General features: G+C 31.4%; 1 protein-coding gene and 1 pseudogene across 1 annotated transcript; both read right to left on the bottom strand.

Annotated features, from left to right (window-relative positions):
* Positions 1 to 3,780: 3,780 nt before the first annotated feature.
* Positions 3,781 to 12,426, bottom strand: LOC113381913 (annotated as a pseudogene).
* A 1,009-nt stretch (positions 12,427 to 13,435) lies between these two features.
* LOC113381912 (gastrula zinc finger protein XlCGF46.1-like) lies at positions 13,436 to 13,822 on the bottom strand. Its single transcript, XM_026620559.1, has one exon. The coding sequence runs from the start codon at positions 13,820 to 13,822 to the stop codon at positions 13,436 to 13,438; it is 387 nt and encodes a 128-aa protein (XP_026476344.1).
* Between the last annotated feature and the right edge of the window lie 1,945 nt (positions 13,823 to 15,767).

Here is a 15,767-nt window from a genome sequence, read left to right as displayed (position 1 = left end):
AGTTTTACCCTGGTGTGGTATCCATAATGTAACTCAATAAAGTTAAAGAAGGACAGCTGATCAGTAGATGGAGCAGGAACAGCAGGTTTGTAAGTTTAGAGGTTTGTAAGTTTAGAGGTTTGTAAGTTTAGAGGTTTGTAAGTTTAGAGGTTTGTGAGTTTAGAGGTTTGTAAGTTTAGAGGTTTGTAAGTTTAGAGGTTTGTAAGTTTAGAGGTTTGTGAGTTTAGAGGTTTGTAAGTTTAGAGGTTTGTAAGTTTAGAGGTTTGTAAGTTTAGAGGTTTGTGAGTTTAGAGGTTTGTAAGTTTAGAGGTTTGTAAGTTTAGAGACCAGTAAGTTTAGAGACCAGTAAGTTTAGAGACCAGTAAGTTCAGAGACCAGTAAGTTTAGATACTTGTAAGTTTAGATACTTGTAAATTTAGAGACTTGTAGGTTTAGAGACTTGTAAATTTAGAGAATTTGTCGACGGGCAAATTTGTCGACTGGCAAATTTGTCGACTGGCAAATTTGCCGACTGGCAAAATTGTCGACTGGCAAAATTGTCGACTGGCAAAATTGTCGACAGGCAAATTTACAGACTTTTAAATTTAGATACTTTTAAATTTAGATACTTTTGAATTTAGATACTTTTAAATTTAGATACTTTTAAATTTAGATACTTTTAAATTTAGATACTTTTAAATTTAGATACTTTTAAAATTAGATACTTTTAAATTTAGATACTTTTAAATTTAGATACTTTTAAATTTAGAGACTGGCAAATTTAGAGACTTGAGTCGGCTCTCTGCTGCCCACCTTCCGTGATAAATACATCCTGTAATTGATGTAGGGCCCCTTGTAGAATTTGTCTTGGGGCTTCTTTTCTTGAGCTACTCCGGCTTGTTCAGCTCCACTCACATTCAAATTATCACTCATTTTGATGTTTAATATGATATGATACAATTGACGATTGTACTTTTCACGTAAGTTTTGACAAGGGGTAGAATTTGTCTGAGCCGTCTTTTGTTTTATAATGAATAGTGTGAAGTGTGTAACGATTGAGCTGCTTATATCAAACTAGAATTAGTTTTTTTGTTTTTTTAATTTTGACATCACTGCTACATCTGCCATCGTGCAAAATCAGTTGTAATTATGAATATAATATTATAGTAAATGTATTTTTACCTTTAATTCACACTGAAATCATCGATAACTAGCTGAAAGTGACATTTAACCTTAAGGCAAGTTGCATGAACTTCCCGAAATGTATAAGAATTAACTTAATCAATCGAAATTCAGATATTTAGATAAAATTTTCAACTGTTTATTTCAAAAATAAAGTTATCTCTTTCAATTAAATCTAAACATTGCGATTTCGAATAGAATTTTCTCAAATACATTTAAATTAACTGTAATTATATTAATTATATTGCATTGACACATGCTTGTATGCCCTAAAATTGTAGTTTATTATTTTAAATTTTAATGAAATGATAATGTTTTACTGTGATGTAACACATCACAAAAGCAATTTTTGACACAAATTTTGACTACAATATTTTTTCAAACTTTGATGAATTTTTTTAACGTTAAACTATTTGTCTATTTACTATGACTATGACATTTTACTATGTTTTATAAGATCATGTCGATTGCCAAAAAAAGGTTCATAACTAGTGGTGTATGGCATCGTGCCTTAAGGCAAATTGCTAGAACTTCCCGTACCGTAATGAAATATTCGAAAAATTTTAAACGTTTTCAAATATATTATTATTACAAATACTGTAACTTTCATTATTTTTGCTATCTTATTATATCTGAACAAATCAAATGTAAATCATAAATCAATTTATATCCAGAACATTAACAATCGTCATTTCTTTTCGAATTTAATTTCAAAAAAAAGTTGCCTAATTTACACAAAATTGAAAAAGTGCTTCTGTATAGTCACAGTCTAAACGCATTTGCAAATAATTCTGTACGACATTTTCACTTATACTGTGCTTAGCTTGGCGGCATTTTCACATTTTTCAATAGTTTTCACAAAATTGGAGAAGTGCTCCAGTCCATAAACAGTCTAAACGCACTTGGGTAAACATTTGTACCAGAGTGACGCTTAGACTGTGCTTAGCCTGGGTAATTTTTTGAATTTCTAATCCAAAAAAATTACAAAAATATTTTTTGAAAGAAAAAATTAGAAACAATTTTTTTTTTGCAAAATCAATTATTACAAGCAGAAAGTTCTTTGAATAATTTAAATCGGACACTTAGTTCTTTCAAAAACTGCCATTTTTTTAACATTTAGCTCTGTATCTTCGAAACAGCTGGGCGTACCTTTGCCAAAAACTAATAACCACTTTTCCCCGTCATTATGAACTGAATGTTTTTTGGATCATACAAATCGGATAATCCGTTCTCTCAAAAACTCGATTTCTATTTTCTGTACTCTTTATGTATCTCCTTAACTGCTGGACCTGCCTTTGCCAAAAACTAATCAACTCTTCTCCCTATCAATAGGAATCGAATATTTTTTGAAACATTCAAATAGGTTGATTCGTGCGCCCGAAAACGTGGACGAAACAATACAAAACGCACACACATACATCCAATTTTTCTGAGGTATGCCAAGATGTTTAGAAACCTTCAAAACGTCGAGAAATGTAAAAAAATTTATTTTCAATAAGTACCCTACATGAAACTAATAAGAGTTCGTGTTTATTTCTTCAGTTTATCAGTGTAATGTTTAAGAACGTCGTCTAGCACAAGCCAGATTTGATACCAAACTCGGCCAGCTCGATATCAAGCAGTATTATGTCAAATTTACTCAAGCAAATCGCTTAAAGTAGGCATTGCTTCAAATTTCTAATACATCTCATTTGAAATAAGGCAAAACATAAAAATATATTTTTTTGATAAATGCACATATACGCACGCATATATACATACATTTTTTCAAGGTATGCCAAAATGTTCAGAAACCTTTGAAACGTGAAGATGATTTTTGCGATCAGTTATCTAAAGGTCCTGAAACAGTAAAGATATTACCAAATATCCATTCTGAATCGCTTTGCTGTTGATAATGCAAATAAAATTACATATATTACACAAGTGCTCAATTATCAACTCAATAAATAAAATTGATGAGAATAATAAAAAATGTGAAGCAAAAATATAGTGTTTCGTGTTGATTTCAAGGAATTTACAACAAATTCTTTCGCTGTGTTTGAGAGGTTATTATGTCTGCTGCTAGAACTTTTTGATAGAAATAATCCATCAAATTTTACATTAATGATACTAATGTTTCCTTATTAACTCAATAAATATAAATGTCAAAGAAAAATATAGTGTTTCGTGTTGATTTCAAGAAATTTACAACAAATTCTTTCGCCGTGTTTGAGAGGTTATTAAATCTGCTGCTAGAACTTTTTGATAGAAATAATCCATCAAATTTTACATTAACGATACTAATGTTTCCTTATTAACTCAATAAATATAAATGTAAAGCAAAAAGTGTTTAAAGTTATATATACAAAGTTAACAATGAAACTGTAAACATAGTGAACAATGAAACTGTTTATTACATTATATTATTTTATATTTATTTTTATACAATTATTCTATACAATATTATATTTAAAATTAAACAATTCAATTATTTAATAATTGTAATATTCGCACAGCAAATTAAGGCACTTTTTTTTAATTTGCTGTGCGGATATTACAACATCATTACTATTGTTGTCATTTAAATGATATAAATACATATGAAAAATCGTATAATCACATGCACTCACAAACAATGGCTTATAATACAATTTGATTTAAATCATGAATATGCTGAAAAAATAATAGAGAAATATCAGTGCCCATACAAAGATTGTCTGGAGCGCTATTACAAATAATAAAATCTTTATATTTTATTTTTATCTGTCCATCTCTTCCATGCTGCATATTTGGATATCTCTGTTCATTAGCAAACATTGCTTCAAGCATCTCCTCTTCAGCCATTCTGTTGACCAGCTGGTGGATAGGTTTCGGCGAGTTCTGCAGCTTACCTTGTACCTTCTTGAAATAGCTTTCAAAAGGAAATCAGCTGAACCGATCTAAGCTACATTTGAAATTCATCACATCAGCCGGAAGATGTATCAAATTGTGGGTGTTGTAAGTCATCGGGCCAGATCTATATAGCCTTGAATATTCATTCACAAAATTAGTGAGAAATCTGTTTACTGTATCGTTTTTCTCGATGCACATCTCTGGGTCGCACAAAATTCTAATCTCCAAACTAAGTTGTATGAAATTGATGTACTTATTCCTTTCCAGTACAGGTTGTAAAACTATGGGTCCAAAATATAGCAGAACCAACCTGAACTCGTTGGCCTTCCAATGGTTAACATCTTTAGGAGATCTTGGTAACCTAGAAAACTCAGTAGTTACACATTTTTTATAACTTACCAAAAATTCACTTACCCTTTCAGTCGCTTTGTTATCTAATTGGACATCTCTCGAACCTTTCACCCACAGACTTAACAATCTTTTGGTGACACCTAAACACACGAGATGCATGTAGTCCAATGCCATCTGAGATACCATGCCAATTTTAAGCTGCTCTAAAATAGAATCTCCTGTGTGATGCCCTGGATGCAATCTCAATCAAAATGATTCATTCGTTCTCAATTGTGAATGTGTGTTGTTTAAAACAACATGTGTTTCATATATATTTACGTTTATCTTTATAAACTTATTTTATTGCATCTACATTATGTATTACTTATTTCACATTTATATTTATTGAGCTAATAAGGAAACATTGGTATCAAAAATGTAAAATTTGATGGATTATTTCTATCAAAAAGTTCTAGCAGCAGACATAATAACCTCTCAAACACAGCGAAAGAATTTGTTGTAAATTCCTTGAAATCAACACGAAACACTATATTTTTGCTTCACATTTTTTATTATTCTCATCAATTTTATTTATTGAGTTGATAATTGAGCACTTGTGTAATATATGTAATTTTATTTGCATTATCAACAGCAGAATCGCCAGCACCGACTGTGGGATGTTGGTAACAATGGAAAATAATGCTGTCAGATAATTATGTTTAAGATATTTATGTCAAAAAAACTAGAAAAGCCTAAAACATTAAGATTTAATTGACTTTATAGCAATATTTTAACAATTCAGACAGTAAAATTAAATTTTAAACAAATGACCTTGAGATTATTTTGCTTCTAGGTACTTGTGCTGCTAACTATACGCACGTCAAGAGAACAGGGTTATGTATTTCACGTTTTTAAAAAACGCATTTATTTTTGTATGAGTTACTTATGTATATTTGTTCAAATATTTAAATTGTGTAAGTAAAGAATTGAATATGGATATAAAAGCCAAAAATATAACTTTACTTTACTTACTCCATAGTGCTCAAATCCATATCAACTTCTTCTCCTGTACACAAAGGAATCTTTTTCTTTTTATTTCTACGACTCTTGGAATGACAAGTAATGTCAGCTTTAACAACTGTATTTTCAATTTGTAAAGTATGTTTAAAAGTTCCATCAAGTTCTTGCAAAGTAACTAGCAATGGACCAACATATTTTCTAATACCTCTTTGACTAACTGCATCCTGTCCAATTTCCAACTCTACAGTATTTCTAAAAAGGAATTAAATTGAGAAAATTCATTTACTTTTTAATTAATGCAGAAAACAGATGGCATGATTTCTGATTATTACCTTTTCCTATTAAAAACTGATGTCAGCGAAAATCTGGCATGTCCACCAGTCCTCACCCACTGATCAACAAAAACAGCCATATCTTTGCCGGTAACAGTAAATATAGCTTTTGTGAAGACATTTGTAGAAATTAGCATATGATGCCATAATCCACTGCCTTAAATATAAGAATATAAACAAAAATCATAATATGTAATAAGTTAATTAAATGTATTTTACCAATTTTCTGTGTAGAAGCATTCGTAGCCAAAGCTAATTGTTCGTTAAACACTTGCAGCAGTAATTCTTGACCAATCCGATGTTCCAACATTCTAATGACTAAATGAGCCTTTTTTCTCATTGCCTAAAAAATGCATTAATAAAATGCATCCAACATTAATAAAATGTGTGTGATCATATACCTGTATATACTTTGGTGACATAGTATGCAGACTTCTGGTAGGGAAATGGTGTACATTCTGTCCATTATTTTGAGCCACTGTAGCATGGTGATTGCCTCCTCGTCCTTGGGGCCCTCCAGCAGCTGTTACAGGAGATGTGCCAGAGGCAGCGGCAACAGGAAGAGGTGCAGGCGCTTGGCTGGGATCCAAAACTATACCACCATACTGTTCTTCATAAGCCACAACCTAAAAGCCAGAACAATGTAAAATTTTTTTTTGTTACAATTTATTTTTGTTAATCAAGACTTTAATGTCTTATTTACAAAAAAAAAAAAATACAAAAAAAAAAAAAATGCAATACATTGAATATAAAATGAAAAAAGTTGAAATAAAAATTAAATTAAAACAGTAATACAAAAATAATAACATAAATGAAAGATGACGTGATGATGTATGCCGCGTACTACGTCAGGACGCGTGCAGACATTGGGCTAGGTGTTTGGTAGATCGGAAGGCCATTTCTTGCTCAATCTTCTTATCGGTCTGTGAATCGCTTGAATTGTAGGATTTGTATGCTGGATTAATTTATTGTTGAAAGATGAACTTCTAATCTTGATCATTTCGTTGACTGTTGAGATTTTCAAATCCTTATGTAGGCAAAAATTCGAAATATACCAAGGCGCATTAGTAAGGATACGCAGAATTTTATTCTGGCACCTTTGAATGATGTTTATGTTAGATTTGCATGAGCAACCCCATAGTTCGATTCCATAAGTCCAAATGGGCACTATGATTGCTTTATACAAAAGTACCTTGTTATCGAGAGAGATTTCAGATTTCCTCCCAAAAAGCCAGTAAAAATCTTTTACTTTCAGTTGGATTTGTTTCTTTTTATATTCAATGTGCGTTCTCCATGTCAATTTCGAATCAATGTGCATGCCTAAATATTTAACAGAATTGCATAGTGGAATTATTGAATTGTTCATGATGATAGGTGGACTGTTGTGATGTTTTAGAGAAATAATTATGTGCTGTGATTTTTCGATATTGATTTTGATATTCCAATCTAAAAACCATTTTTCGAGACTAGATAAATAATTTTGTAACTGACAAGTTGCTGTTCTAATATCGGAATTGCATGAAAAAATTGCTATGTCATCGGCGTAAGTGCATATGGTTAGAAGATCATCTGTGGGCATATCGTTTGTGAAAAGAAGATAAAGTACAGGGCTTAGCACACTGCCCTGTGGTACCCCGCATTCTATATTTCTGATGCTCGAAGTCACATCTTTAATTATGATTCTAAATTTTCTATTAAGCAAATATGAGCTTAAGATATTGAAGTAGTTTGGAAAAGTTGTTTTGATTTTATATCTGAGTGCCAAACCTTATCAAAAGCCTGACTGACATCTAAGAATACGGCTACACTGTGTTCCTTTCTATTCATGGCTTCAAGAATACGAGACACCGTTCTGTTGCATTGTTGAATTGTAGAGTGATTTTTTCTGAAGCCAAAGTGATGGTGAGGAATCCAACTATCATTCGGATGATCTTCTGACAATCTCTGCAACAAAAGTCTTTCTAAAATTTTCGATAATATCGATAAAAGACTGATAGGACGGTATGAACTAGCAGTGTGATGGTTTTTGTTTGGTTTAGCGATCATAATAATTTCTGCAGTCTTCCACGCTGTGGGCCAATAATTGTATTGAAGTATGGCGTTGAAAATATTTGTTATATATAAAATACCTTTTGTAGGCAATTCTTTTAACATCTTTGGAGTAATTTTATCCATACCTGGCGAAGATCTGTTTTTTATCCTTTTTATTTCACATAAGACATCATTTTTGGTGAAAAATGTCCTAACGGTGTAGAATGTATGGGTTGATTTATGAAATTGTTAATTAAATTATTCTGGAAAATATTTCGAGCGCTAAAAATGCTACTTAGATGATCAGCAAATGCCTCCGCTTTTTCTTCGTTGCTTTTGGCCCAAATGAATCCGTTTTGGTTGGTTATTTTCAGAGGAGGGTTTTGTTGTAGGGGTTTACTTTTGTTTCTGATTGGTTTCCATATGGAATTATCGTACCTATTTAGCTGCAATATATACGACCTGAATGTACAATTCTTCCATTCTTTCATTTTTTTCCTCAGCGTGTTATTGAGATGATTAAGCGATGTCTTATCCGTTGGTAGATGAGAATGTTGCCAGGTACGTCTTGCTCTTCGTTTCTCTGCAATTAGCTTCTTAATCTCTTGCGGAATTATTAGATTATCATTTCTTGGATTAATGTTCGGGGTGATCTGCTTGGTTGTTTCACGTACAATCTCAGAAAAATAATCTATATTATTTTCTATATCAATAACGCTTGTAGGCCTAGATTTTGCAAATAATTTTGAATCAAGTATGGATTTGAATTGAATCCAGTTAGAAAGATTGTTGTGTAGAATATGATTGTTGATAACTGGAGTAGGAAATGTGCTAAACGTCACAAGTATTGGAGAATGATCTGAAGAGAGATCGTAACCAGATTCAATATTGAGATTTGAAAGATCAATACCTTTCACAATAAAAAAATCTAAAAGGTCTGGAACTTTAGTAGGGTCAGAAGGCCAATAAGTTGGACTGCAAGTTGAAATAAAAGAGAGGTTATTTTGCCCTATGGCTGCATGAAGAATCTTTCCTTTGGCTGTAGTCAGTCTAGAACCCCAGGCAATATGTTTACAATTAAAGTCACCACCAATGATAAATTTATTACCTAATTGAGAGAAAAAAGAAGAAAACTGAGCACAAGAAATTTTGAATCTTGGTGGACAATAAACAGCAGAAACACAAAAATTATATAAATTTGTTTCAACAGAAATTTGAGTTGCTTGTAGAAAATCATCAGAAATATTTGGTAGAACAAAATGCTTTATATTATTTTTGATTAATATAGCCGAACCGCCGCGAGCCCTGCCACTTGGGTGATTTGAATTATAAGTAGTGTAGTTAGTTATAAATTTTAAAGTAGTTTTTTTCAGTGAAGTGAGTTTCTGAGATTAATAAGATATCTATTAAGTTTAACTTTAAGAAACATTCTACTTCATTTTTGTGAGGTATTAAACCGTTGGCATTCCATTCAGCAATTTTAATTATTTTTGCCATTGCTTTTGTTGTTGACTAACGTGGATAACATATTTATTATTATGGTGTTCTGTTGCAAAAGCTGATTGAAGATATTTTTAAATTCTAAAATAAGTGTTGCTAGAGAATCAGTATCGGGATTTGAAGGAGAATGATTAAAGCAGAGTAATTGTTTTTTGCAATGTCTGCATAGGATGAATTTTGAATTGTTGGATTTAAGGCCGGAGAAATGTTGTTTATTTTATTATTAGAATTAGAATTATTAGAATTTTTAAAATTTTGGTTATTTGGATTTGGATTTATGACTGATTCATTTACTGGAGTTTTGTTTCTTTGTTCTTTAATTTTTTGGAAGTATGAGCAACCGCGATAATTAGCTGGATGAGCACCGTCGCAAAAATAACAACATGCCGGAGCATTCGAATCTTTGGTACAAGCTTTAGTATTATGATTGTCTCCGCATTTTAGGCAAGCAAATGGTCTATTGCAGTATTTTTTGGTGTGATTAAAGAGTTGACAGCGAGAGCATTGTATAATGTTGTTGGACTTTCTCGGTGGTTCGACGCGTATTATGCAGTTGAATAATTTATAAATGTTATAAATATTTTTGTTATTTCTATTTGGTTCCAGATCAACAAAAAACATATTAAGAGGTTCTTTTGTTATTCTATGTCTAATATTTAGGATATTACGTACGACATGACCCTGTTTTAATAGTTCTAATTTAATTGCATCTGTGCTTGTTGAAAAGTGTACATTTCTAAGAACAACCCTATAAGCCTTCTCTTCTTTCAATTGATATGTATGATATACGGCATTAGTTTCTTTTAGATGTCTGGATAAAGTTCGAAAATGGTCGACAGAATTACATAGAATTTTAAATGTATTGTTAGCTAAACTTCTCAGGAAATATTGATCGTGCGGAATTATTTCATTTAATTGATTAGACATATCATTAATATCGTCAACTCCATAAATAAATATTGGAGGAGGCTTACTGACTGGAGCCGGTTTAACTGAGATGTCATCATTAGCTGTTTCTATTGTTGAAAGGGCCGAAAATCTGTTTTGAATTTTGACATCTATTCCTAATGGTTCAAATGAAGTTTTTCTTTTTTTGAAATTCACTACTTGCCATGAATTAGGAGGTTTCTTGACATCAGAATGTGGTTGAGTGAGGCTTGTAGATGCACTATTACTAGATGATATTACTTCCTGTCTTGAGTCAGAAACTGATGAAGTTGAACGCAGCGAGACCTTTTCCGATGTAAACATATTGGTCCGACCTTCTTCGCGAGGTATCTTGCTGTATTTGCTGGATCCAATAACGGTCTTTCGTAGTTTTGGGATTTCTGATGGTTTACTGTCCGATTCCATATTCGCTTCTATATCTTGATTGAAATGTAAGACATTTTTTTGATTCCACAAACGCACATTAGAGTCTCGATTATGTATGGTTTTTTGTAAGCAATTATTTAATTATCTGTACACTTTTGTAAGCTTTTCATGCAATATTAATAAACCGTAAAATTCAATCTGACATGCACTTGTTTTTTTTTCATTACACCAACAATGTAAAATAATACATCAAAGTAATATGACAATATAATCTGTTACTTACATCCAACAATTCCTGTCTAACCCACTCTCTGTAATCATTATTTCCAAAACATTTCTTCGAGTACAACCCACATAGATATTCAGCAATTCCTTTATTGAGCCAGGTGTCAGACCAGCTCTGCATAGTAATGAAGCAGCCAAAGAATTGTTCAGCTATTGCTTGAGACATTGCTTTCCTGGTTATATAAGTTTGATCAATTATAGCTATGGAATGAAGCAAATGAGTACTCAGAATGCTCATGGTAGTGTAGGCAGCTACATCTTGAACAGTCTAAAAAGAATAAAAGGGGATTTATTTTACAATCTATGAATTAAATTAAATTCTAAAGAAACTTTATTCACCTCATCAACAAAAACTTGCTTATAACAAGGATATGGATATCTTGTAGCTAAAGTTTCCTCATAAAACTCAAAAGCTTCATGCATATATCGAACAGAGTTCTTCAATAATGGCATTAGTTGTGGTAGACAAAAGTTGGGTCACTTCGTGCATATGGGGGTCCACATAAGTTTCAAAAGGTCTAGTATGAAAAAAAAAAGCACAAAGTTATTGATAAATAATACAATATTGATATATCTAGTCCATACCCAACAGCTAAAGCAATATTAGGAGCACAAGCAGGAGTATTTAAAACATAATGGTAAGTCTTCCTCCTCATATCAGGCGTCATAGTAATTTCTACAAGATCACCACAAGAGACAGCTGTCATTGCTGCGTCAACAGTAAACTCAAGACTCCAAGTACAAGGCTCTGCATAAGAATACACGCAAGGAAACCAGAGTCTTGATGAGTTTTCATGTGCATAGGTGTACATATGAGCTGCCCTCCAAAAAAAACAATCATAAAAATACTGCCAGTTATATTGTGATTTTCTTTCACAAACCTCTTCCATGGTGCCTTCAGTTTCAGGCACAACAAAATGCAAGCCACCTTGAGGTTGCTCTAAAGAAAATTCTATTCCAACTCTTAAACCTCTACCTTCACCAATGAGATGGCTTGCTTCATGGGACACATTGATAAATAATTCTCCTGCATTACAATCAGGATCTATATTTTGAGCAGCCGCTAAGTGACACTTGGAAAATACCTCCAAAGACCTCCTGGTAATAGAAAGGATATTTATCAACAATCCTACTAGTAGAAATTGATAATTATGGGTAAAAACATAGAACAACTTACGTCTTTGAATCATTTTTGCAGATATCCAAAAAGGGATCAAAATATTGAAAAGTAGCCTCACAATCGCCTAATGTGACTCTATAAATTCTACATTGCTTAGCATTTAGTTTAATGCTTCTCAAATTGTCTTTCAAAGGTACTATTGTCAATTCCACGAAGCCCTATTATAAAAATGAGTACACAAATTTTTGTAGTTTGATAAAATAAAGTGAAAATTATTTGTATTTAATATTTACAATTATGCTCTTCCTCTCGAAGCTAATACCAGTCAAACTTAATATTTGATGAGCTGTAAAATAAATATTTTTAATGAATTTATATATCTAAACACCTGCAAATGAAAACTTGATAGACTACTTATAATTTAAACGGTCTGGAATTATCCACTGAACGTTCATTCTTCATTTTTGACTAAATTAAAACTTAAATATACAAATTTAATATTAAAAAATAAATTTATTAAACATTATTATTGCAAAGTTTGCTTCTAGGTTACAAACGTCTTGTTGAATGTTGATATCAAAAGCCTTCCAGTGATGCCAATTCTGTCATGTCATAACAATGAAAATCGTAATGTATACATGCTGCCAACACAAGAACAATATAACGAAAATTTGTAAATGAGGCAAATTTAAAATTAACAATCACAGTAAGAGACATTAAATAACATATTATTGCTAATAAAATCGATATATAATTTAACTAAAACTACTAGATGTAAGTAGCATTTTGCCTTGAGGCAAGTTGCATGAACTGATATCACTAAAAAATCTGTAATTAAATTAATTATAATGCACAACCAAGTGCTTGTATGTCCTAAAAGCTTATGATCAATATATAAATGTGTACATCAATTTAAACAATACTAGAATAATCACAATAATTAGAGCAGGTTTACAGAAATAACCGTTTATAAATATTTCACTGGCTTTCACATGAGCACCCAAGTGTCTCTTCTCATATAGGTACTTTATATTTTTGAGCTTTATGGTTATTTAAAGTTTTTGATGCATGAAGAGATTTGCTACATGTTTCACATTGATAAGGAAATTCTCTAGAATTGATAAACTTGTGTGCATTTAAAGCATCAGATTGTGCTAATGATTTATTGCATATTCCACATTTCTGAAGAAAATTTCCAGAATGATTAGTCATATGTTTTTTTAAACTATATACGGAACGAAATAGTTTGTTACATATTCCACAGTTATAAGGAAGATCTTCAGAATGAATAAGCATGTGTTTCTCTAATCGAATCAATCGTGTGAATGTTTTATCACATATTTTGCAGATATGTTGCTGTTTTCCAGTATGAGTGAACATATGTCGTTTCAAACCTTTTGGTGAGCGAAAGTTTCTGTTACATATATTGCATTTGCAAGCAAGTTCTCCAGAATGAATTGGCTGTTCTCTGTTATGAGCAATATGTTGTATGAGTGTACATATGTCGTTTCAAACCTTTTGATGAATGGAAGTCTCTGTTGCATATTTTGCACTTCAAAAGAAGTTCTCCGGCATGAATTGGCAGTTCTCTGTTATGAGCAATAATATGTCGATCTAAATGGTGTCTTAAAGCAAATGCATTATCACATATTGTGCATACGAAAGGGTTTATAGGAGCCTGCATTAATTCCTGTTTGATTTCTTCCTCTACAGTTATTTTAGAATTCATAAATCTTTCCAGACATGTTTCTCCATTCTCTGAACAAGATTCAGACTTAATATCCTCTTCATTTTGAGGATCTTCTGCTGAATATTCTAGTGGTTCAATTTTAATCGAGGTAGTTTTTTCTTCTGACATTATTAGATATATTAGATACCTGATTATAACAGAGAAAACAGTTGTGTACTAATTAATCATGTATTTTAATCAATGATATTAAATTTAACTAATTTAAGGTGATACTTGCAGCATAAGGTTAGGAATTTTTCCCGTCGTAACATTTTAGAAAGAAATGTTTTGATATGGTTTTGATAATCATCTTCAATCTTATCATCTCAACAGGAATATTTTTATAAATTACTTTTATTTTTATAAATTACTCCATTTATGTATAATGTCTATTTTAATGTAATGTAAATAATAGAAAGTTTATTTTGTACGTCAAAATAATCGTCAATGTTGGCCACATTGCCGCCATGTTAGAATTGTTCACACGCAAAGAATCCTCAAACTGTGATGGCCAAATTGGTATCTTTAAACAAACTTATACCTGCAATTATTTAAATTATTACATATTGTGTACGTCTCAAGAACGCCTAATACTTTATTCCAACCTTTAGTGAATTTCTAAAAATCATAGAACTTCTTGTCCTTTTCAGGAACGCCCTTTTTGTAAGACTTTTTGTCTTGTTCTAGTTTGCTCGTCAGTACAGTCCTTTTCTTTTTTTATGTTGTTATTAATTGTTATCGATTGTATTAATAATTCTATTATTTATACATATGAAATTAACAATAAAACGTTTATAACAATAAAACTAATGGAATACACGTGTAATGGAAATAATGCATTAGGTTTGGGCAACATGGCAAGCGAATTTAAATTAATTGTTCAACACAACTGATATATGTTCATCGGAAAAAAATTTGATATATTATTAATTAAAGAAGTATAATATCAACATCAAGAAATACACTTTAGATAAAATTTTGAAGAACTGTTTAGTGTGCAAGAAAAATGACAAAAAATCTAAAAAAAGTGGATATTTTATACAAACTTCGTTTCCCGGAGAGAGGGTGGCTGCAGATATGCTTGAGATTTCCAAAAATGAAAGAATCATAGTGATTATACTTTATAAAATACTAAACTTTATAAAAGAGGTATATAAGGATTTGAAATTTAAAATATTGCAGACCGACAACGGTAAAGAATTCATGTCTAACGATTTAGAAATGTAATTAAAGGAAAACAACATAGAGCACAAGTTTAGTATTCCTTATTATCATCCTAGCAATGCCAGGGTAGAAAGAATCAATAGAACTATCAGAGAAGCACTAAAGAAAACTATGTAGTGAAATGATAAAAATAAAGCTGAAGGATGTTATAAACAACTACAACAGCATTAAACATAGGGCAATAGGATTAAGCCATAAGCCAAATCAAGCGATGAAGCCGGAGAATTACGATTTAGTTAAGAAAAACTCGGAAAGATATGCGAAAGAATTTAAAAAGTATTCAAGAAAGCAGGAGAACTTGAGCGCGAGCGAAAAAGTATTAGTAAAAAATGAGCTGAAGAGCAGCAAGATGGAGCCGAAATATTCTGATGAAGGAACTGTAGTAGAAGTCATGGAGAAAGACAGATACCGGATAAGATACAAAAACAACAAAGAAGTTATAAGACACGCCTCACAACTTAAGAGCTTTGGAAGGGGGAAGTTGATACTACAAGTACCCTTTCTCTTTGATTGGTCATTTCCATATCAGGAAATGATCATCATTTAAAAGGAAAAAAATATTTATTGGTTTTATTTAAGGAGTAACTAGCTGTAAGTGGAATTCTGTCTTAAGGCAAGTAGGGCATCGTGCCTTAAGGCAAATTGCTGGAACTTCCCGTGCCAAAAATTATTATTTTTTCAAAAACGATTAACATGTTTGAAAAAATTTTACTTCGAAAAAAATAGATATTTGAGAAACTATAAATTTGACAAAAAATACTTTTTTAAAAAAAAAAATTTTTTTATTTGAAAAAAAAAATTTTTTTTGAGAAAAAAAATTTTTTTTTGAAAACAAAAAATTTTTTTGAAA

This window comes from Ctenocephalides felis, unplaced genomic scaffold (genome assembly GCF_003426905.1).
Source record: "Ctenocephalides felis isolate EL2017-DRISC unplaced genomic scaffold, ASM342690v1 CF-g0.4_SCAFFOLD_03199, whole genome shotgun sequence".
NCBI classification, from domain to species: domain Eukaryota; kingdom Metazoa; phylum Arthropoda; class Insecta; order Siphonaptera; family Pulicidae; genus Ctenocephalides; species Ctenocephalides felis.
Note: the sequence above shows the minus strand (reverse complement) of the source record. Positions and strands in the feature narration are given on the sequence as shown.